The 24,341-nt window shown below is 43.4% G+C and overlaps 1 protein-coding gene across 7 annotated transcripts in view; it reads left to right on the top strand.

Annotated features, from left to right (window-relative positions):
* The first annotated feature begins 1,433 nt into the window (after positions 1-1,433).
* Faf2 (Fas associated factor family member 2) overlaps positions 1,434-24,341 on the top strand; it is a 42,280-nt gene continuing 19,372 nt past the window's right edge. For 2 of the 7 annotated variants that reach the window (XM_011244583.3, XM_030247460.1), the window contains exons 1-5: positions 1,465-1,553; positions 9,040-9,114; positions 10,685-10,730; positions 17,900-17,968; positions 21,069-21,203. In XM_011244583.3, the coding sequence (XP_011242885.1) occupies positions 17,921-17,968; positions 21,069-21,203 (183 nt within the window). In that variant the 5' untranslated portion in view covers positions 1,465-1,553; positions 9,040-9,114; positions 10,685-10,730; positions 17,900-17,920. Of the gene's footprint in view, positions 1,554-9,039; positions 9,155-10,684; positions 10,731-17,899; positions 17,969-21,068; positions 21,204-24,341 lie in introns of all 7 variants that reach the window. The other 5 variants (XM_011244582.3, XM_030247459.1, XM_006517452.4 and 2 more) reach the window with 5 other exon arrangements.

The following is a 24,341-nucleotide window of genomic DNA, read 5'->3' on the forward strand; positions in this document are numbered from 1 at the left end:
TGGAACTGGAGTTTTAGACTTTTTCGAGCTGCCATGTTGGTGCTGGGAACTGAACTTAAGTCCTCTGGAAGAATAGACAATGCTCTTAACTGCTGAGCCATCTCTCCAGTGCTAGAATTTTGTTTTGTTTTTGAGACTGGGTTTCCCCTGTGTAGCCCTGGCTGTTCTGGAACTTGATTTGTAGACCAGGCTGACCTGGAACTCAGGGATCCACCTGCCTCTACCAACTGAGTACTGGGATTAAAGGTATGTGCTGCCATGCCCTGCTATATACAGACTTTTTTTTTTTTTTTTGTCCACTCATCTACTGGTAGACACTTAGGCTGAGTCTATGATTTATTGTGCATATCAGTAAGTATGTGAATTACAGGTATGTCTATAGTAAACTGACTTTGACTCTTGGAAGTGTGCACCAGAACTGGTGTAGCTGGGTTGTATAACAGTTCTAACTAATTGTGAGGGGAGTCTTTATTCTGATTTCTGTAATGGATGAACTAATAATTTAGTTTCCCATCAGCAGAACATCACTTCTCCCTAGTATGGCTGCTATTAAAAAATTGCTCGTGTGGCTCACGTTTTTATTGGACAATATTAGGCTAAGAAGGGCCTAAAGGTTAGGAATAAAATGCACTCGGGGTGTGTGTGTGTGTGTGTGTGTGTGTGTGTGTTGTTCCTTTGATTGTTGTCGTTTTGACACACGGTCTCATTATGTAGTGCAGGTTGCTCTTGAGTTCAAGATCTTCAAGTCTTGGCCACCGCAGTGTGCCCAGGAAAAGGCAAAGGAGGAATGGGCAGGCTTTAAGTCAATCGCGTTCAACCAAAAGTAACAGAGTCTAGGTGGCTTGCTCCAGGATACCCTTCGTATGCAAGGAATCATACACACTTAAAGTCAAGTTTCCTTGACTCAGACCAACTATCTTATCTTTGGTCTGTCAAAGGGATGAAGGGCGAGTGGCCTGGGCATGAGGTTGGACGAGGTACAGAGCTGAGTGTCTGGGAAGCACCATTAACCTGGTTACAGACACTCCTAGCAAGAGACAACAAAGCCTCACCACTGTTTCCCCTAATAAGGCAGACCAACTTTATGAAAGGATTAAGTATCAAACTGGCGCTATTTCGTGAAAGCAATCGTTTCCTGAGAAATCTTCAAGAATATCGTAGATAATTTAAAAAAACGGTTAAGGAGCAGCCAAATTGCGGGACTCTCTCGAGCTCCTGGAGGTACACTGACCCTCTGGGGTCTGTCATCTTTTCATCAATTTTAGATCTTTGGGAGATAGATCGGCAGGGTCCTGAATTGTTCGGCCTAGACACGCGAACGTCGCCCTCTGGTGGCGAGATTCGGAAGGGGGCGGGGAGGGTGCCCGCGAGTTAGCGCGCGCAGACGCAGTTGAGTCCCGGCGGCGGTTCAGGCCGGAAGTGGTTACACCTGAGATCACTTCCGGCGGGTGACGGTGCGGACGGGTCAGGAGCGTAGAGGCGGCGGCAAAATGGCGGCGCCTGAGGAGCAGGATCTAACTCAGGAGCAGACCGAGAAGCTGCTGCAGTTTCAGGTAGCAGCGAGTTCTCGGTGCAGCCCAGGCCGCCGCGGGATGGGGAGTGGGACCCTAGAGGAGCGCAAAACCATCCTCAGGTTGGGGTTGGGACCAGTTTCAAACCCGCAGGCGGCCCCCTCCCCCCCAGACGCCAACTGCCCGGATTTCCCCGGCGCCCAACCTCTGTGGGTCCTCAGCCTTCCAGCCACCTCTGCTAGCCGGGCTCGACCACAGTGGGTCAGCTGCCTTGATTTCCCGTAGCGTCGCTGGTCTGCAATCCTTGCCGGCCTGATTAACCCGCCAGACCCTCTCCGCCCATCGATTGGTGGGGATGTGCTAGAGATAACTCAGATCCCCAATCGCAGAGTTGGCATCAGCTTGCAGGGCTGGACCGCAGACCACCACCATCCCATGTTATTCACCGACGCTTGCTGGGGGTCTCTCGGTGGTCCCTAGGGCTCGTGTTGGGTGGTTGTAGTGGGGAAAAGAAGCGCCCACACACAGACCTGGCACCTGCCCTAGAAATGTGGGAGGACGCCTCTGGAGGAAACAATGTAACATGAAGTATCATCGAAGGCCTCTGACTGGATTTGTTGCCCTTCGGCTTGCTCCTGAACGGCTGACTCTGCTTGAGGAGGGTGGCAACCTGCAGGACCCGCCCCATTAAGTGGATGTTTCTGGTTTTGTTTTGTTTTGTTTTAAAAAAAAAAAGGCTCTAAGCACTTTAATCAGGTGGAGGGTCTGGTGGGAGGATGCCACCCGGGTGGTGGTAACCATGGCATTAGCCGTATCCTTAGTTCTTACATATAACTTCAAAATGTCTATTCCCTTGCGGATGTTTTAGGAGGTAAACTGAGTTTATGGGTGTTACACGGTATTTAGAAGACTTTGGGGCCGGGCAGTGGTGGCGCACGCCTTTAATCCCAGTACTCGGGAGGCAGAGGCAGGGGGATTTCTGAGTTCGAGGCCAGCCTGGTCTACAGAGTGAGTTCCAGGACAGCCAGGGCTACACAGAGAAACCCTGTCTCGAAAAAACAAAAAACAAAAAAAAAAAAAACAAAAAAAAAAAAAGAAGAAGAAGACAACTTTGTAAACTGTAAAATGTGCCTAAACAGTTGTTACTATTAATAATCATTTTCCAGATAAATTGAAGTCAATAGAACTCATTTTCTAATAGGAAATGTGCTAAATATTGATTTTTTTTAGCACTTTTTATGCTAAGCCTTAATGCCAGACACCGCCCACTAAATATTTGTGATGTCGTGAGAACTTGACTAAAGCATGTTAGCTTTTTGAATGCACAGCCCTAAAGGGTCCATACTGTAACAGGCCCTGTCTTACAGATGGCTATGAATTGTAAGAAGTAGCATCAGTGGGTGTGGCCTGAGACTATAATCTCAGTTTTGCTGAGTTTGAGGCCAGCCTTTTCCAAACAAAAAGGGAACGGCTTACTTAGGTTACTCAGCTATTAAATTGGTGGTGTCCATTTAAAGCATGGCCTTCCCAGGGCCTTCCCTGGGCTTCTAGTGCCTCTGCTGTACCGTCTTAAGAGTCGGGTGTTACCGCTGAGATGTTTGTGTGTGTGCGCATGCATGTTTAATCGATGTGGTGGATGTGTCTGAGTGGTAAATTGCTCATGTAGGCTTAGCATAGAGAAATTGATGACACCAGATTAGCATTAAAGAATGAATAAACAGACAGCTTTCACTGCTTTGTAGAGCGTTTCTTTCAGGGTTTTATTGGGCAGACTATACTTTGTAGCTCTTAGTGTTAAGCCACCTGTGAAATGAGGGTAAACTGTGATACACTTAGAAGTTTGTGAGTGCAACTATATGGGAGTTTAAAGTGCCTAAGGATCTCCTTGTTTTCCATGGACATCAGAAGAAGAGTGGCTAGCATGGTCAGTCACACTGAGGTCAGATTAGTTAGCTTAGTGTCAAGTTTTACCAAGTTGACTATATTGAAAAAATGCATTTTGTGTTTTTATGTTCTGTAAACAAGCCTGGGGTCAACATCTCAGACTCTGTTAGACAATGTTTGACATGTACAAATGTCAAGCATTATAACCTTAAACTTCTTTAGGAGACTATAGTTAACTTCCATTCTTTATACTGAAGAAAACAGATATGAGAGGTCAGATAATTCACACAAATAGTGCCGTACATATATTTACAAGTCCACATTTGTAAGCATCTTGTTCGTATCCTAATGTTGAAGCCAGGGTATGTAACATGAATAATGAGAGTGCCAGGAAGCTCTTTGGGGGGTCTGTGTGTGTGTGTGTCCATTTGTCCGTCCATCTAACCATCCATCTTTGTCTTTGCTATTGGAGTTTAGGGAAGGGACAACTTGTTGATGTTGAAGGAGGGAAGAAAGGTAGCTTAGTTTGTTACCTCTCTGCCTTAAGTACAATGTTAGATCATTTATGACCAGTATGCATAACCCACACACTTTACAAAGTACAAATGGTGCTATGTCTGCTGTGGTATCTGGTGAGGAAACAGATTCCTTGATTTATTTGCTAAGGATACTGAAGCTATTAGTGGAATTCTAGTGGGTCTAGCTCTGGCCTGAAAGGCTGAGTGAGCTCTTAGCACAATGCCTTGCAACTTTGAAGGAGGAATAGGATTTCAGCAGATGGTGGGCAGGAGAGTATTGAAAGCTGAGAAAATGAGTTGCTCACATATGGTGATGGGAAAGAGTGTGGCTGTGGCTGTCGTAATAAATAGAGACTTGGGAGTGAGAAAGTAAACGAGTCAGATTCCAGAGACCTGTCAATACTGTGCTGGCTTGTATAGGCACAGACAGGAGAGGTTTAACACAGGAGTAACAACACCAGGTTTGGGGTTTGCTACTCTTGCAATATGGGGTATGTGCTTAGACTCTCTGTGGGTATCAGAATAAGGTGGCCCAGTTAGTCCTCAGTGTGTGTCCACATTTTATGTATCACAGTTGAGCTAGGTGTGGTTGCTCACACCAGTGCCAGCACTTTAGAGGTTTAATTCAGAGGATTTCTGTAGGTTCAAAGACAGTCTGGGCTATATAGTGAGTTTCAGGTTACCCTACAGGATGAGACTCTGTCTGAATAAGCCTAAATGAATCTGTTAGTAAAAGTAAAGCATTTCAGGAAGTCTGAGATTTGTTTCTTTATGTGACATATTTTGGGTTAGAATTCTCTAAGGCATACTAATCGTGTTTCTCAGTCCATTTGATGTTTCCAAGCTCCTTTTGTGTGTATGTGTAACTCATGGCTCTGGCTTGCTTTGGAACCAGATGAGTAGAATAATGTAGACATTATGTTTTGAGCTATTTCTACTGGAAAACAATAGGTGTATAGATTTAAAGAAGAGCTGATGTAAGTATGTGGAAAGTTACTTTTATTGGAATCAGTGTCCCTGAATTTCCAAATATGTGTAGATTTCTCCCATGCTTTGGTTCACTGCCTCTGGGCTGGTGGTTTACCACCATGGCAGGAATGGCATGGTCAGAGAGAAAGGAGCAGATGTCCTATGTTCCATAGGAGGAAATGACCTCTTTCTGCTTGCACAGAAATAAGACATTTACCCCTTTCTTTGTTTAGTTAAAAATGTATTGTATTTACTTAAATTGTGAGGGTCTGGGGCACACATGGCATGACACATACATCACATTCAAATAAACTTGTGAGATGAGGCCTGATCCTTCTGAGCAGTGAACTTGGGTCATCAGGCTCCTCGGGAAGCGCCTTCATCCGCTGAGCCATCTTGTCATTCCTGTTAGTTCATGAGACAGAATTTCGCTGGGTAGCCCATGTGGGCCAGGCTCACCTCAGCTAGCACTGTGGGATAGAGATGACGGGTGTGTACCGCCTACTCGGGGGAAAAAAAATGTGGCAAGTAGAGCATGACTCGCATTCTCTTTATTTAAGGTAAAGCCTGGACCCTGAGCTGTAGAAGCAAATTTATGTCATTTTGGGGACTAGGGTTATGAGTACCTGATAATTCTCATTTGTCCGTTTAAAAATATCACAGTGGTCGGGTAATGATAGCACACACCTTTAATCCCAGCACTCGGGAGGCAGAGGCAGGTGGATTTCTGAATTCGAGACCAGCCTGGTCTACAGAGTGAGTTCCAGGACAGCCAGGGCTACACAGAGAAACCCTGTCTCGAAAAACAAAAAATAAAAATCACATTGATCTGTTTGATTTCTGATTTTTCCACCTCATCCTGGCAAAGAAAGCTACTAGTGAGTTTTATAAGTCTTGGGTGAGTTCTTACATTGAGGGTGTGTGTGTTTGTGTGTGTGTGTGTGTAATGGGCACTGTCTGATTGACAGTATCCATTTTTTTAAATTATCCTTTAAAAGAAGAAAAATCCTATAGCCGGGCTGTGGTGTGCACACCTTTAATCCCAGCACTTGGGAGGCAGAGGCAGGCGGATCTCTGAGCTCAAGGCCAGCTTGGTCAGGATAGCCAAGGCTACACTGAAAATGTTTCCAAAATAAAAAACAAAAACAATCTTTTTCTTTGGCAATTTCATATATTTATACAATGTGCCTTTTTGTTTTGTTTTTGTTTTTGAGACATGGTCTTAATATAGCACTGGCTGGCTACAAATGCAGAGATCCCTTGACTCTGCCTCCTAAGTTCTAGCATTAAAGATGTGTGTCACCTTGCCCAGCCTATGCATTTATCTTGATTCTATTCATCCCCAGTCTCCCCTCTCCTCAGTCAGACACCCCCCAGCAGTTCTCTTTCCACTTTCATGCCCCCCACCCCCACCCCCAGCCTGCAGTAACACTGACACATGCTGGCTTGGTTTGTGCAGTTAGCTGCAGTGAGTTCATGAGTGTAAGGGCCATGTCGTGTCCAGAAGACAACCTGTAGTGCACTCTTCAGCTTTTCACATCCTTTCTACTCCCTCTTCTGCAGTGTTTGCTGCGTGTGCCTTGTGGGAGAGAGGTGATGGAAATGTCCTGTTTGAAGTTGAGCACTCAACAGGTGCTTTTTTTTTAACGTTTAATTATGCATATGTGTGAATGTTTGCGTGACTTTGTGACCATGAATGCAGATAACCACAGAGGATGTTGGGTCCCCTGGAACTGTAGTTCCAGGCCATCTTGAGCTGCCTGATGTGGGTGCTGAGAACTGAATTTTGGGCTCAGCAAGAGCGGTGTACTCTCTTAGCTGTAGAATTACCTCTTCTCCCCCATCCCCCCCTTTATATATTTGTAGCTAGCTTTTAAAACTAGTGAGTCTCCACAAGGGATTCTCTACGTCCTTAGCTTGTTTTTTAACCCACATCCACCCCACCCTTATCTCCCCATTTTTTTCATTTTGGGACAGGTGTCACAAATGGTCCCGACTGTCTAAAAATTCTGCCCCTGACTGCAATGAACTGGGATTACAGGCACGCCCACCACACTTGACTGTTGGTTTGTTTGCTTGCTTTTGTTTTTGAGACAGGTCTTACTGTGCAGTTCTCTCTGGCACCAAGCTTGCCTTGAATTTATAGATTTATAGATACCTGTCTGCCTCCGCCTCCGCCTCTCAAGCTTGGCTTATTTTTACTTCAAAACAAAAAACAACCAAGTAATCCATGAATAATATCCTAGGCAATATGACATTAAATAAAACAAGTAATTAAATCACGTTTTACTCTCTCATCCCAGTCTCAGGACTGTTGTGTTTCTTCCTGGACTTTTTTCTTCTGTATGTACAAATGCATAATTTTGAAGCTTTCTTGCCTTAATCCTCACCTCATGGAGTGTAAGAGATAGTTTCCATTTTCTTTTTCTTTTCTTTTTTTTTTTTTTAAGATTTATTTATTGGTTATATGTAAGTACACTGTAGCTGTCTTCAGACACTCCAGAAGAGGGAGTCAGATCTCGTTACGGATGGTTGTGAGCCACCATGTGGTTGCTGGGATTTGAACTCCAGACCTTTGGAAGAGCAGTCGGGTGCTCTTACTCACTGAGCCATATCACCAGCCCTAGTTCCCATTTTCTAAGGTCTAGTTTTTACCTCTTTGGGTTTTTGTTTTGTTTTGTTTTTTTATTTATTATATGTAAGTATACTGTAGCTGTCTTCAGACACACCAGAAGAGGGCGTCAGATCTCATTACAGATGGGTGTGAGCCAACATGTGGGTGCTGGGATTTGAACTCAGGACCTTCAGAAGAACAGTCCCTTAACCAAGAGTCAGTGCTCTTAACCTCTGAGACATCTCTCCAGCCCACCTCTTTGGTTTTTTAAATGTTATTTTTTGATATTTTAAGTGTTTATGTCTGTGTATGAGTTTCTCACATGCATGTCTGAATCGTTCGTTTTGGAATGGGAGTGATGGGTAATTGTCAATGCCATGTGGGTGCTAAGAATCGAGTCTAGGTCTTCTGTGAGAACAGTGCTCTTGAACAGCTGAACCAGCTCTCTAGCCTCTATTTGTTTATTTCTTCCTGTGTGTGTGTGTGTGCACACGCAGGCTTTCCTTTGCATATGTGTGGTATGCATGTGGAGGGTCTGAAGTTGGTATTAGGGATCACTGACAGTTGCTGTTCTACTGCATTCACTGTTGCAGGATCTCTCAGTGGAACCCAGAGCTCAGTGATATGGCTGGTCCTCTTAGCCTGCTTGCTCTGGGAATCCTTGTCTGTGCCTCTGGGGCTAGAATTACAAGTGGCCTCTGTACCCACCTGGTATTTATGTGGGTCCAGTCTTCATTTGTGTGCCGGGGCTGTAACTGTGGCATTATCTTGCCAGCCCATGTACAGTTTTAACACACTCACTTAGTTCTCTTTTCTTAAACTTTATTATTACTATAATTGCTTATGCCAGCATATGTATGAAGGCCACAGATAATTTTTCTCTCTTACCTTTACATGGGTTTTCAGGGATTGAGCATCGGGCTTGTGTGGCAGGATGTCAGCCCACTAAACTATCTCAAAAGCTTAAGTATTTCTGCTTTTATGAGTTCAGTTGTATTTGGGAAAGATGGTAGTGGAGGTAGAACCCAGGGCCTCGTGCACAGTAACCAGTTCCTTTCACTGAACTACTGCCTACTCATTAAATTGGACTGTTGACAAGAGTCACCTATGTGTGTGCTCGAGCCATTGTGTATTGGTGCTTGTCATAAACATTTAATTAAACATTATGAATGAGTAAAATACTTGAAAAACTGTTTTGTCTATATGAAATTAACTGCTTTGAAAAGGCTGTACAGGGACGAGTCACTGGGGGAAAATTGGTTTTGAGTTAGTTGTAGGCAAGATAATGACTTTGAGGAGAATGACTGAGGTGTAAGGGATTATATATTTCCTGTTTGGCAGATGTTTAAGGCTGCATTCTCCTTAAAAGAAATCCAATATGCTTTTGCTGTTAGTGGGCTTGTTCTGTTTATCTGGGATCGCTGCCTGGATGTCTGTGCTTGTTAAGGTGTTGCAATGCTCGACTCCCTCTGTAGACTCTCAGTTAATCGACTTGGCCATAGTTCCCATTCTCATTGGGCAAGAGAGTGTCTTTCTCTTACAGGGACATGTGTGTACTTGAAAATCAGCAGTGTGTGAGTGCCTGAGAAGACTGATTCTGGACTGAGGCTGCCCGGATGTGAGTTCTGCCCTCTCCAGTTACTAACTTTCTGCTCTGGGCAAGTTATCCTTTTCATTTGTCTCTGTGGCATGATTTCTTTGTGGACCAGCCTCACTGTTGGTACATTTTGTTCCCCTACAACAGAATACTCAAAGCTGGGCGATTTGTAAAGAACAAAAAATTGTTTCTTACAATTCTGAGGGCCAAGAAGTCCAAGTTTGAAAGGCCTATACACTAGACTGCCAGTGGTGTCTCATGCCTTTAATCCCAGCACACAGGAAGCAGTGAGTTCGAGGCTAATCTGGTCTATAGGTTCCAGGACAGCCAAGGCTACACAGAGAAAATTTTTGTTGTTGTTGTTGTTTTTATTTTAAGACAGGGTTTTCTCTGTATAGCCCTGGCTGTCCTGGAACTCACTTTGTAGACCAGGCTAACCTTGAACTCACAGAGATCCACCTGCCTTCTGCCTTCCAAGTTCTGGGTTAAAGGCATGGACCACTATTCCTGGCTGATTTGGAGAACTTTTACACATGAATTAAATTCATTTTGTAATTTTAAAATTACTTTATGTGTATGGGTATTTTGTCAGCATTGTATGTCTGTGAACATCTGAGTACTATGACCTTGGAGGACAGAAGAAGACATTGGAGCCTCTGAAACTGGAGTTATCTATGATTGAGGGCTGCTGTGTGGATGCTGGCCCTCCGCAAGAGCAGTCCGAGGTTTTAACTGCCCTGCCATCTCTCCAGCCCCCCACCTGCATTTTGCATTAGGAGTGAATATGACACTTTGGGGGACTGAGGTGGAATGTTATTTAAAATAATGTGTTTAGGTATTAAGTGACAGGGAATGGACCTATGGATGTTGTTGTTTTAAAGTGTGTCTATGAGGACCTTTCCAGAGAGATTTAACTATGAAGGAAAGGTTCATAGGATGGCTCCCACACCGAGTAAAAAGAGAAAGGAGATCAGCTGAGCGTCAGGGTTTGTCCTCTCTGCCTGCAGATGCAGGGTGACTTCTTTACCATGATGAACTGTGTCTCCTAAGACCATGAGCCATGTGTATATTCAACCACTCCTCCCTTGGTGTCTGGTCACAGCAACAAGAAGGCACAAGGTGACACACAGGTATACCTGAGAGATAGAATTAAACCCACTTTGAGGATAGAAAGTATTTGTGACTAAATAATAATGTTTTGGAACTGGAGAGAGAGCTCAGCTGTTAAGAGCACTGATGCTTTCCAGAGACCCCAGGTTTAATTTCCACCACCCATAAGTTCACAACCCAAGTCCCTGGGGGTTCTGAAACCCTCTTCCTGCCCTTGTGGGCATTATGTAGACTTGGTGCACAGAGAAACATGCATGCAGAACACCTGTATACTTAAAGGCTTAAAAGGTTTTTTCCAATTCATGGGTGGCTTTTTCACTTAAATATTTAAAACCTTATTTTGAAACATGTTGAAGCAAATTTTCCCAGAGGGGAGAAGCTGAAAGGTGGGGAGGTGAGGTGGCCTCTTGGATTGATTCTGAGCAGAGGAGTCACCTTTAGAGGCTGGCCAGGGTCACAGTGATTCTGCTTTTTGTTGTAGCGAAATGCCTCAGATTGCAGGACACTAGAGTGGGACTCAGTCAAAGGTGAGCATATTTTATTTTTTTTCCTAAAATTTAACCATAGTACTTTATATTGTAAGCAAGCTCAGGCTCATTTCACAGCACCTCACAAATACCTTTATAATAAATACATCAAAAAAAAACCAAAAAACAAAAAAAAAAACCAAAAAACAAAAAAGCGGTGGCGGCACACACCTTTAATCCCAGCACTCGGGAGGCAGAGGCAGGCGGATTTCTGAGTTTGAGGCCAGCCTGGTCTACAGAGTTCCAGGACAGCCAGGGCTACACAGAGAAACCCTGTCTTGAAAAAACAACAAAAAAAAAAAAATCAATAAAATAAACAAATAAATAAATACATCCTTTTCATCCTTGATAAGACACTGAGGTGACAGAAAGCTCTAAGCCTGAGATGTTAGGCACTTCCTGACATGTTGCCATGAACCTAAGAAGAACCTGAAGAAAACCTAAGGAACCTGAAGAAGCTGAACCTAAGACAGATGGCTCACGGGCTGGAGAGATGGCTCAGTGGTTAAGAGCACCGACTGCTCTTCCGAAGGTCCTGAGTTCAATTCCCGGCAACCACATGGTGGCTCACAACCATCTGTAAGGAGATCTGACACCCTCTTCTGGAGTGTCTGAAGACAGCTACAGTGTATTACATAGAATAAATAAATCTTTAAAAAATATATAAGAAAGAAAGATGGCTCACAATTACCAATTTAGTGAATGGGACTGAAAAAGTGGTTGGAATTACTGAGGACTCCAGTATTCCCTAACTTCTAACAAGAGGTCATCCTCTTATTCCACCTATTTTTAATTGCTTGATAAGATACTAGTATGGGTTCATTTGTGGGAAAATCTCATACATGCTAAGCACATACTCTGAGCTCTGCCCCTAGTATTCATATAGTTTTTTTTTTTTTTTTTTTTTTTTTTAGATTTATTTATTGATTATATGTAAGTACACTGTAGCTGTCTTCAGACACTCCAGAAGAGGGCATCAGATTTCATTAGGGATGGTTGTGAGCCACCATGTGGTTGCTGGGATTTGAACTCTGAACCTTCGGAAGAGCAGTCGGGTGCTCTTACCCACTGAGCCATCTCACCAGCCCTCATATAGTTTTTTAAGTAGGTTAAAATATTTGCCTATGAAACTTTTGGGTTCAATGAAATACTAAATATTTAAGAAGCCACAATGTGAATCCATACGGCTGTCTCTTGGTTGGCATAAGGCATTTAGTTTAACATGTAAAGGGCTAACCAGTGATTTCCATTCTGATTCTAAATAAAACTTCTTTGGAGGGAGGTTAACAGTGGTTTTGTTGTTGTTAGTTTTTGAGTGACTGTATAGCTGTGGCTGGCCTTGAACTCAGATCCACCTGCTTCTGCCTGTTGGAATTAAAGGTTTATGTCAATACCACCCAGCCAAATTACCGAGGTTTCAATAAACGTTTAAATTTTCTGATTTAAGAATTGGGACCTTGTTTTCAATTGTGAGTTTTTCAAATAATAGGAGGCGTTGCTTCATAAGAGCCTGGACACTGGAAGTTGTTCTAGCTTTCACTTTTAGCTCTGCCTCCCTGTTGTCAAGTATCAGAATTTAAGCCTGGCGGTGGTGCACGCCTTTGATCCCAGCGCTCAGGAGGCAGAGGCAGGCGGATTTCTGAGTTCGAGGCCAGCCTGGTCTACAGAGTGAATTCCAGGACAGCCAGGGCTACACAGAGAAACCCTATCTTGAAAAACCTTTAAGAAAGTGTCAGAATTTAACTGTAAACAACACAAGTTTTCTCTAAGAGCTTTGGTTTTAGGTCAAAGCCTGGTTACAGGTCGTCACCTTGTGAATGAACTTTAAATTCCATTTTCTCCCGAGTAAGCACAGCTCTCTTGTTTGGGAAGGAGAGAACAAAGGTTATCTGACTTTTGCCAGCTTTTACTCTGGGAAAAAAGAAGCCTCAGCAAGCTAATTGGAGCACAAAGCACTTAGCTATCTACTTTGTGTGTTAGTATAAGAACTTGAGATATGGGAAGAGAGACACTTAGGAAAGCCAGGTGAGTATACCCTGCTTTTCCAGTCTCTAGCCAAGTAATTTGTTACAGCACCTGGTTAAGTTGTCACACTCCCAGCCTGTTGTGTTTCCTCTCTGAATTATACTCTCCTACGAGCTAGGTCAGGAATTATAACATTCAGGGTTTGTTTGCTTGGTTTTTTTTTTTTTTGTTTTTTTTTTTTTTTTTTTTTTTTGCCGGTGATTGGCACCCCCTTCACTTAACAAGATGGAGTTAGGACAGGGTTGGATAGAGAAAAGCAGTTCTCACATGCTCTCAGTATCCTACAAAGTACTTGTGATTGATTGAAATCCAGGCAGACTCTAGGCCCCCAACAATAAATACCATTCATCTCTTTCTAACCAGTTCTACTGTTGTAAATTACTGTATCTGAATGCAGCTCCTAAATCACTGGGAAGGAATTATTATGTCTGAGACAGTATGGGGGTGAGACACTCAGATGGGCTTGGCTGGTTTTGTGTGTGTGTGTGTGTGTGTGTGTGTGTGTGTGTGTTTGTTTGTGTGTGCGCGTGCATGCAGCAGCACTTGCTGACATTAGATTTATGGCACGGTAGGTTAGTGGGAGAAAGAACCGTAGTTATGAAGTTTACCTTTATTCCAGTTGCACTTGTTTCTACAGTGTTGTCTCAGTCACTCAGGTATCTGTGTATAGCCAGGCCACTCTGAAGAGCAAAGCAGCTAGGAAATTGCAGATTTTGCCTTTATCATTCACTGACTTTGTACTCAAATCAGTGTGTCTTTTTAACTCGTGGTGGGCATGATGGTAATATTTTTATCATAGAATTACTCAACATAGTGAAGATATAGCCACAATACTTTGCACAATAGAAACAAAAGCGGTTAAGAGCACTGACTCCTTTTCCAAAGGTCCTGAGTTCAATTCCCAGCAACCACATTGTAGCTACAATCATCTGTAATGGGATCCAGTGCCCTCTTCTGGTGTGTCTGAAGACAGCAACAGTATACTCATTCATAAAATATATCTTAAAAAGAAGAGGAGGAGGAGGAGGAGGAATGCTAAGAAACGAGGAAGAGGCTGGGACGATAACTTAGTTGGTAAAGAACTTGAGTTCCGTACCCAGAACCCTTAGTAAAAGAAAAAACAGCTGCGCATACGGACACACTTCTAATCTCAGCACTGTAGAATCTTACTGGTCAACGAGCCTAGTCTACTTGGTGAGTTCGAGGCCAGTAAGAGATGTCTCAAAAAGCAAAAGGTGAATGCTCTCGAGGTTGTCCTGTGACTGGCTCCACAGGCTTGCACACCTACATATATGTGACAAGAGAGTGAGACTATGAAAAAGAAATGTGTTGCTAATTTTCTAGTTTAGTTGTTTAGTTTTTTGATTGGTGTTTAGTTTAGTTTTTTATAAAGTCTTTTGAGACAGGGTCTCTATATAAACCTACCTGTCCTGGAACGCACTGTAGACCAGGCTGTCTGTGGACTCAGAGATCTACCTGCCTTTGCAGTACTGGGATTGCAGGTGTGTGCCACCACCATGAGGCTGAGTCTTAATATATGCTAATATTTCCTAATATAGCAGCCAGAGCTGGGGGCATACTGAGCCTGGGTGAGACCCTGGATTCAATCCCCAACACAATAAAAAAAAATTGCTTTAAAACCCAAGAAAGATAGGCTAGGGTTGGAAAAATGGTTCTGCAGCTAAGGATACAGTGTGAGGCCTGCTTGATGCTCCTACCCGGTGAAGTCCCTGCCACAGCAGACTGCTCCCTCTAACTGGGAGACAGGATAGCTTCCTTTTCTTTCTTTCTTTTTCTTTTTCTTTTTTTTTTTTTTTTTGGTTTTTTTTTTTTTTTGAGACAGGGTTTCTCTGTGTAGCCCTGGCTGTCCTGGCACTCACTTTGTAGACGAGGCTGGCCTCGAACTCAGAAATCTGCCTGCCTCTACCTCTGCCTCCCAAGTGCTGGGATTAAAGGCGTGGGCCACTACTACCCAGCTAGCTTTCTTTTCTTAAGTTGAATAATAGTAACCATGTTTCTGCTGCGATAACACAGGTGGCATCAAAGCCAATGGGATCTGCTCTAGAACTCCACTCTGGCACTGGAAAGTGTATGTTGGCACTAAATGGGAACAAGGTAGCTTTTAATTTGCACTGGAACCAGCTTTAGCCAATGTTAACTGGGATTGTTTTTATGAAGACTCTGTACTGCCTTTGGCAGTAGCTATCAAGGTTTTAAAATGTTCCTGTTCCTGACAGGGAGGAAAAAGCAAGTAGTTGATCAAGGTCAGTGGTTGTCAGCCTTCCTAACACTGCGGCCTTGTAGTACAGCTCCTCATGGTGACCCCAACCATACCTTACTTCCATTCTTACTTCAGAACTGTAAATTTGCTACATTTACGTTTTCTACAATGTAAGTTGTAAATTTAAAGTATAAAAGTCTGTTTTCTGACTGCCATGGACAGCCCCTGTGAACAGGTCTTTCATTTGTGACAGGGTATCACAGTGTAGCTAAAACTGTCCTGGAACTTACTTTGTTTTTTTGTTTTTTGTTTTTGGTTTTTTCTAGTTGTTTCGAGACAGGGTTTCTCTGTGTAGCCCTGGCTGTCCTGGAACTCACTCTGTAGACCAGGCTGGCCTCGAACTCAGAAATCCACCTGCCTCTGCCTCCCGAGGTCTGAGATTAAAGGCGTGTGCCACCACTGCCCAGCTTCAAAGGTATATATTTGATATATTAAGAGATGCAAAAGTATAAATATTTAGGAGAGGATCTCACAGAGAAAAACTTAAGAATGTTTGAGAGAGAAAAAGTTGTTTTCTAAACCAAGCAAGGATGTCCTACAAAAATCAAAAGGACAACACAGAGAAAACCCTGTCTCAAAAAAAAAAAAAAAACACTAAAAAGTAAAGAAAGATTTCATTTATGTGTTCACATACAATGTATATATAATATTCATCATCATCGTCATCTCCTTTTCTGAAAAAGGTTTTACTGTGTAGATCGTGCTGTCCTTGAACTCAGAGATCCACCTGCCTTTGCCTCCAGAGTGTTGGGATTAAAGGTGTGCACTACTATTTCTGGCTTGTATATGTACTTTTTAAAGATTATTTTTGCTTTTAATTATGTGTATATGCACACGAGTGTAAGTGTCCATGGAGGACAGCAGCACTGACTCTCCTAGGAGTTGGGGTTACAGGTGATTGTCACCTTATGTGGGTTCTGAGAACTGAACTCATGTCCTTTGCAAGAGAGGTACTCACGCCCCCCCCCCCTTTTTAATGTATGAGTACACTATAGCTGTACAGAAAGTTGTGAGCCTTCATGTGGTTGTTGGGAATTGAATTTAGGACCTTTGGTTGGGCCCAGCTCGCTTAGGCCCAAAGATTTATGTATTATTATAGATAAATTATAGCCATCTCTCCAGCCCCAGTATTCACTCCTAACCATTGAGCTAGTGCTTCAGCCCAAGAGGGTAAATATGTGTATTTTAAGATTTGTTTGTGGGCTGGAGAGATGGCTCAGCGGTTAAGAGCACTGACTGCTCTTCCATAGGTCCTGAGTTCAAATCCCAGTGTCTGAGAAGACAACTACAGTGTGCTTATATACAATAAATAAAAAATAAGTAAAATAAATCTTTAAAAAAAAAAGATTTGTGTGTTTGTGTGTGTGTGTGCGGTGGGCTCTCACTCATTGTATAGCTCAGGTTTTCCTCAGACTTGACTTCCTCTGTCAGAGTGCTGGGATAACAGATCAATGAAATTGTTTTTGTTTGTTTGTTTGTTTTAAGATTTATTATATCCAAGTACACTGTAGCTGTCTTCAGACACACCAGAAGAGGGCGTCAGATCTCATTACAGATGGTTGTGAGTCACCATGTGGTTGCTGGGATTTGAACTCAGAACCTTCAGAAGAGCAGTCGATGCTCTTAACCACTGAGCCATCTCTCCAGCCCTGAAATTGTTTTATATTATTTCAGACATTTAAACATTTTTATTAATAGTGATGAGGAGATGACTCAGTTGGTTAACGTGCCTCCGGCATAGGCATGAGGATCTGAGTTCAGGTCCTCAGTGTCCACATTAAAAGCTGGAGGGTGATGGCACCTATAACCAAAGCACAAATGTAGCCTAGCACAGTAGATGAGCTCGGTTCCCTATATTCATTGAGACTTATCTCAAAAAATAAAGATGGTGTGCCTTTAATCCCAGCACTGGGGAGGCAGAGACTGGTGGGTTTCTGGGAGTTTAGGGCTAGTCTTGTCTACATATCATTTCCAGGACAGCCAAGGCTGCACAGTGAGACCCTGTCATAATGAGTGAGTGAGTGAATGAATGAATGAATGAATAAGTGAATGGATGGATGGATCAACAGTACTTATTTGCTGGGTGTTAGTGGCGCACACCTTTAATTCCAGCACTTGGGAGGCAGAGGCAGGCAGATTTCTGAGTTCGAGGCCAGCTTGGTCTACAAAGTGAGTTCCAGGACAGCCAGGGCTACAGAGAGAAACCCTGTCTCAAAAAAACCAAAAAAAAAAAAAAAAAAAAGAAAAGAAAACTGAATTCCAGAGTTGAACATCTTGTCCTTGGGTACAGAGTATACAATCAAGGCAAGAAACTGAGTTTTGACTTATCAGTCTGTTTGAGATAATAAATCCCTCTGTTCCTGTGGTTGCCAGTGTGAGACTTGACAGTGGAAATGACCTTAACTCATAAGCATTTGCCGAATGGAAGGTTTGTGAATAGGGAGGCCTGTGACTTTTGTACTGTGGTGGAGGGCCTAGGATTGTGTGAGGAATTTTTAGGCAATTAGGTCTGAATTCTTAGATTCGCTGGTTATTGGACCCCTGAAGGGAAATAGTGCTCATTATGAAGGAATAGAGTGCTCATTATGCTCATTGTAGAGGGTTTGCATAGGTTCTAGGAGTTAAGGTCAGGCCTTGTTGAGGCAGGCTCTCATTTACTAAATGAGCTGTCTCACCAGTATTTCCTGCAGCCAGCCATGACCTTCTCCCTACACCTCCCAGTTGCTAATATATGCACGTGCTGCCATACCTGGTCTGTGTGGTGCAGGAGATGGAGCCCAAGGCTTTATGCATGCTAAACTAGCAAGCACCTCACCAGCTCGGTCCCGGCGCCATAGTAATACTGTGCTTCTCTTCCTTTCAGGATCTGACTGGCATAGAGTCCATGGAGCAGTGTCGCCTTGCTTTGGAGCAGCATAACTGGAACATGGAGGTATGGGCACCCACTCCTACCATGTTTAATGTCCTGCTGCCACAGGACACCCCCTGCACACACACACACACACACACACACACACACACACACACACACACACTGAGGGGGGGTGTCTGCTTTTGTTTATTGATTTCAGAATTATGGCTTCTTTGTGTTTCAAATACTCGGGTAGAAGTGTGGGAACGCCGGGCATGGTGGCGCACCACCTTTAATCCCAGCACTTGGGAGACAGGGGCAGGTGGATTTCTGAGTTCGAGGCCAGCCTGGTCTACAGAGTGAGTTCCAGGACAGCCAGGGCTACACAGAGAAACCGTATCTCAAAAAACCAAAGAAAGAAAAAAAAGAAGTGTGGGAACTATGAAAGTAAAGGACTGTGTTGATGTGGCTCCTCCCTTCTGTTTCCTTAGCATCAAGTGCTCTGGCTGCCACACTGCCTGTATCAGTACCTTGAGGTACTTCTACAGGGGAAGTCCTGTGAGAATAGAATTCTCACTTTAGTTTTCTTAATTGCTCCCAGCATAAAACTTACATATTTAGATTGTTTTTGTTGTTGTTGCTGTTTTCAAGAGGTTTTTTTTTTTTTTATGTGTGTGTGTATAGCGGTGACTGTTGTAGAACTGGCTCAGATACACACACACACACTCACTTAAAACTTTTATTTTTTCCCTTTGGCATAATAATTCAGTTTTTTTATCCTTTTTAATATTAATCTTTTCATTTTATTTCATTTCACTATCTGTTTGGCTCTTTAGTAATTTTCTGTTGACATTATAAATCTACAAGTATATTTTAAATTAAATGTTTTCCAACAAAAACAAGTATACTTGGGGAAATGGATAAACTAGGCATGGTGACACATACCTGTAATTCCAGTGCTTGAGAGGCTAAGGCAGGAAGATTAGGAGTTCAAACTCAGCTTTTTCATAGTAAAGCCCTGTCTCAAAGAAACGAGGGGTTCGGACAGACGGACGGACGGACGGATGGAGGGAGGGAGGGAGGAAGATAAGTAGAACAATCATGTGCCTACCTATCAGCTGCTGACCCTGACATGTTCTGTAACAGTTTCAAATTTCTGCTCAGCTGACACGGACAAGACAGGTTGTCTCTGAGTTGCTTGCTTGTCCTCTCTTCCTCCTTTCCTAGGGTAACCGCTGTTAACAGGTGTGTGTTTTCCAAACACTGGAGAGTTATATTTTGTGAGCTAGATATCTATATTGTTTTTAGTCCTCCTTATTTGGCGAGATTTACCTTGCATTGCATAAATGTGGCTAGAAAGATTTATTTCCCAACGTAATGTCTTTTTCCAATTATAGAAACAAAATATGCCTATATAACTTTAAACACAAGAAAGCTCTCACGCTTTCTAGAGATAAATACAGTTGCTTTAGTGTGTGTCCTTCCAGACTTGCTTCTCTGTGTAACTGTTTCATCTTCTACCACGTGGTTCTTGGGGTTGGCAGCAAGCTACTTTACGTACTGACTTAGAGTCCTATTGCTGTGATAAAATACCAAGAACATGACCACCTGCCCAGGGCAGCTATGCCCTTCCATGTCAATCACAAATCAAGAAAATACACGGCAGACTTGCCTTCATGCCAGTCTCATGTGGGCACTTTTTTCAGTTGCGTTCCCTCCTCGCAGATGACCCTAGCTTGAATCAAGTTGACAAAAACCTAATCAGGTCACCTACTGAGCCAGCATGCCAGCCCTGAAAGGTCATTCTTACCCTACTGAGTATGGTTTGACTACCTGGAGTTAGTCAAACCATGAAGGTTAGGTCTAGTTACTACCTGCCAAAGACCCTTCTGATACCAGCAGCAAGTTCAGACAAAGTACATTACCCGCCTCAGGCTCAATAGTTCACTAGCAACACACTGAAAACAGTTAGATTGTGATAGGACTACTATAAGTTACCAGCTAAGAGAATTGACAGGGTATCCAAGGCTCCCAAATATTTGTACACCCGTCTTCTGCTGGGTCAGGGTGTGCATGAGTGACCATGGGCACAGACTGCTGAGCCAAGACACAGCTGAGCTTGGGGTTTTGTTGTTTGTTTGTTTGTTGGTTGTTTGGTCTTCATCATTTAGTAATAGTTGATTTGATTGGCTGCCTATATGGGTGACCTCACTCAATTGAGAGATACTGTTGCTCCAGTCTCCACCATAAGCTACATCCCTGGTCTTTCTGGCACTGTCACATTCCCCTAACACTACAAGTGGATCATGGAGAAGGGGAAGCCAGGCATTTCTTTGGGCATGGCCCATTTTATCACAAAACTGGGACAGAAATTAGAATTTAGAGAGACAGTGAAGTGATTTTGTTTTGTTTTGTTCTTTTTTTGAGACAGTCTCAAGCCAAGGCTAACCTCGGACTCCCTGCATAGCTCGAGATGACCACAAACTTTTGATCCTTCTGCCTCCACATTCTGAGTTCTGTGATTAAAGCAACTGAGCCCGAATAGTCAGATTTTCAGATTAAGTTGGCCTTCCCTCACATTCCTCCCACTTTGAAGAGTTTTTATTCCTCACTTTTTCTTAACAAATCTGTATCTTTATTTTCAAAAAAATACATATTTTTTTTCCAGATTAATTCTAAGCACGAAGTTTCCTTCATTTTTGCGCATGATCTAAGGCTTGTAAGTTAGGCTCTTTCTGGGCTGCATCCTCTTTGCCAAAGCTGTCTATCTGATACCAACAATCAGTACTGCCTGCTGCACAGCACTGCATGGGCTGCTCATACTGCGTCTGTGTCCTGCTCTTCTGGGATTGAATGGGAACGCACATTATATTCCAGCTATTCTGAATAGCATATACTAGTAGTTACAGTGTGCTTGCTATATGTAAATGTCGTTTCTTTTTTTTTTTTTTCCAATTTTTTATTAGGTGTTAATGAGGTTTCAAGACAAGTTCTTGGTTCTCTTCTACTGTGGGAGACTTCCCATTACCCCACAGTATAGCAGGAGAGAGGTCCCTGGGCATAGACTCTCCACGCACATTATGCAATGCTTGTCTTGTTTTGAGACATGATGCAGTAGTTTCCTCGTGGGTTTATTTGAGCATCACTAAAGTTCTGCCCTTGTGTTTTTTCTCCTCCACAGGCTGCTGTCCAGGACAGACTGAATGAGCAGGAAGGTGTACCAAGTGTTTTCAATCCACCGCCAGCTCGGCCCCTACAGGTTAATACAGCTGACCACAGGATCTACAGCTATGTTGTCTCAAGACCACAACCAAGGGCAAGTTTTGTAGCTAGAATAACCTCTTTTTAATTTGGTTTTATTATCTGTGTGTGATGGAGCAACAGAAATGTTCACAGTATCACCATGTTAGCTGTGGGCCTTGGCAAGACTTATGTGTTCATCCATTTCACTTGGCTTTGCAATGCATTGCTATAGGAACTACTTTTCTGTTCTTTACTGAGGGAGTGGTTCCTGGGCCTCATTTTGAGCAGCTTGCTTTTGAAATGTCTACTGCAGGCTGAATGGAGCTCTTCTGAGCATGTCTGAGACCCACATGCATACATGAGCCATGGAAGCCTGAGAGGGCACTGCATCCCTGGGAACTGGACATAGGCTGCTGTGAGCAACGATGAGGGTGCTGGCAACCAAACTTGGGTCCTTTGTAAGAGCAGCCAGTGCTCTTGACTGCTGAACCATCTTTCCAGCCTCCCTCCCCCTCTTGTGTGTTTTTTGTTTTGTTTGGAGAAATGATCTTACTCTGTAGCCCAGAATGACTGGCAACTCACGATAGCCCAGGCTGGACTAGAGCTCACTGTGTAGGACAGACTGCCCCAAACCTTGGACATTCCTCCTATCTTTACAGGGCTGCTGAACTGCATACCGTAGCTGGCAACCTCCCACCACTAATTAAAATCTGATATGTTCTTTGTGACCCAAGTTCCCTTGACTTGGTACTTTTTTTTTTTTTTTAATATTTATTTATTATATGTAAGTACACTGTAACTGTCTTCAGGCACTCCAGACGAGGGCATCCAGTCTCATTACAGATGGTTGTGAGCCACCATGTGGTTGCTGGGATTTGAACTCAGGACCTTCAGAAGTGCTCTTAACCACTGAGCCATCTCTCCAGCCCGACTTGGTACTTTTAAGGAGGTGCTTAGAATTTGTGGGAGTTCTGAACCACTGTTTTGAGGTTGGTCCTGAAGACTGGTAGTGAAGATGTGGTTCTAGAGTGGACTAGTTAACTGCTGCTGTGGTATGCTGAGGTTAAGCGCCATTTGTGCCTCAGTTTCTCCTTCCCTCGCCCTTTCCATTCATTTTCCTTCCCCTTCCCTTCCTTCTCTCCCTCCTTCCTTTTCTTCTCCCTCACTGCCTCCCCCTCCTTCAGAACCATCTTCCATTGCATTTTATTTATTGTGTTTGCATGGAGATCGGAGGACAGCTTGAAAAGTCAGTTCTCTCCTACCATGTGGGTCACAGGGATCAGATTCCAGTCAGCAGGCTTGGCAGCAGGAGCCTCTACCTGTTGATCCACTTTGCAAGCCCCACTTGGTTTCTTTTTGAGGCAGAATCTCACTGTGTAGCCCAGGCTGTCATCAAACTCTGGACCTTTTCATCTTAGTTTTCCTGTTGCAGTCTGATTTCTCACGATCTAGTTAAGGAAATTAGATACATAGCTGATTGTGAACTCCAAAGAACTTAATGGTGCTTTTCTTTCTTATCTTTGAGTGATGGCATTCACCTCTTACACATGCTTTTAGAATTGTTTTAAAGAAAATTAAGCATTTATTCAATCCTAGAGCAATTACAGTGACTCCATTATCATATTTTTCATGTCTGTATATGGAGTACTTAATGTTTCAAGAATTCCTTGAGAGCAGACATAGTAGTACATGTCTGTAGTCCTAGCCATTGAGACACTGAGATAGGAGAGATTGCCTGGGCTCTGTTGTGAGACACCATCTCAGGGAGGAAAAAGACGAGCTATAGAAATGGCTCAACAGTCGAGAGCACTGGCTGCTCCTGCAGAGGACCAGGGTTCAATTCCCAGCAACCACATGGCAGCTCACGACTGCCTGTAGCTCCAGTCTCACGGATCCAGTGCCCTCTTCCAGCCTCCTCAAGCACCAGACACACACATAGTACACAGACATCATGCTGGCAACACACTCATACACATAAAGTTAAATTAAAAGCAAACAAACCAACAAAAAAGAGTGCTGAGGCAAGAGGATCACAAGTTTGAGGCCAGCCTGGGCAACATAGTACAGCTGGCACCCAGATAAATGTAGGACTTAATTATGCATTTTCTTTTTCTTTTATATTTTTGGTTTTTTGAGACAGGGTTTCTCTGTAGCCCTGGCTGTCCTGGAACTCACTCTGTAGATCAGGCTGGCCTCCAACTCAGAAATCCGCCTGCCTCTGCCTCCCAAGTGCTGGGATTAAAGGTGTGCGCCACCACGCCTGGCAATTATGCATTTTCTATAGAAGAGACACTTGGCAAGGTCTTCAGTAGATGCCCTAAGCCCCCAGAACTACTAACTAAGCCTTCGTATTTAATGTCTTCCTGAAGCATTGGCTGTCACTTTTGCTATGTAAGATGCAGCAGCAAAGCTATCACAGACTTCTCTTCCATCCCAATTATGAACAAAAGATTGTCACACTACCTGTCCTCGCCACAGGACTCCTCAAATCTTAACCTTTCTTAATGGGATCACTTCGTGGTTTTCCTTTGCCACATCGGTTCTAGGACTGACACTTTGGGGTCATTTTGTTGTTTTGAGACAGGCTTCTGCTATGTAGCCCTATCTACTCTTGGATTTGCTGTGTAGATCAGGCTGCTTCCAACTCAGAGAGATCCACCTGCCTCTACCTCTCCACTGTAGGCATTTAAAGTGTGCATCATCATACCTGGCAGGGTCCATTTTTAAAGTAAAACAAGGATTACTTGAACATAAGCAATCGCCTGAGACATCTGCTAACCAGGATGGCTACCAAGAAACTGGTAGGCAGCTGTCGTGTGAAGAAGGCTGGATGAAGAGTCATCCTGAGCGGGATTGTTACACTGCTCAATTTGCAGTTTAAAACTTAGGAACCCTTTAGGGTTTGAATTTTCCATTTAATATTTTCAGACCCCAGTTGACTGAGGGTAACTGGAACTACAGAAAACAAAGCCATAAATAAAGGGAAGAAAGACTAAAGTAGATGAGTACAGATTGGCCAAGTGAAAGTACCTGTCTGAACTTCCAACATTAGCTGCCTGAGGTGGGGCAGCCTGCCTCCGCTACAGTGAGTTCTGGAACAGCCAGGACTACAAAGGGAAACCCTGTTTCAAAAACAAAAGGAAAAACAAACAATAAACAAACCAGATTCCTCGAGCAATCCATAACTCAGGAAGTAATTTCCTGTGTCCCC

This window comes from Mus musculus, chromosome 13 (genome assembly GCF_000001635.26).
Source record: "Mus musculus strain C57BL/6J chromosome 13, GRCm38.p6 C57BL/6J".
NCBI classification, from domain to species: domain Eukaryota; kingdom Metazoa; phylum Chordata; class Mammalia; order Rodentia; family Muridae; genus Mus; species Mus musculus.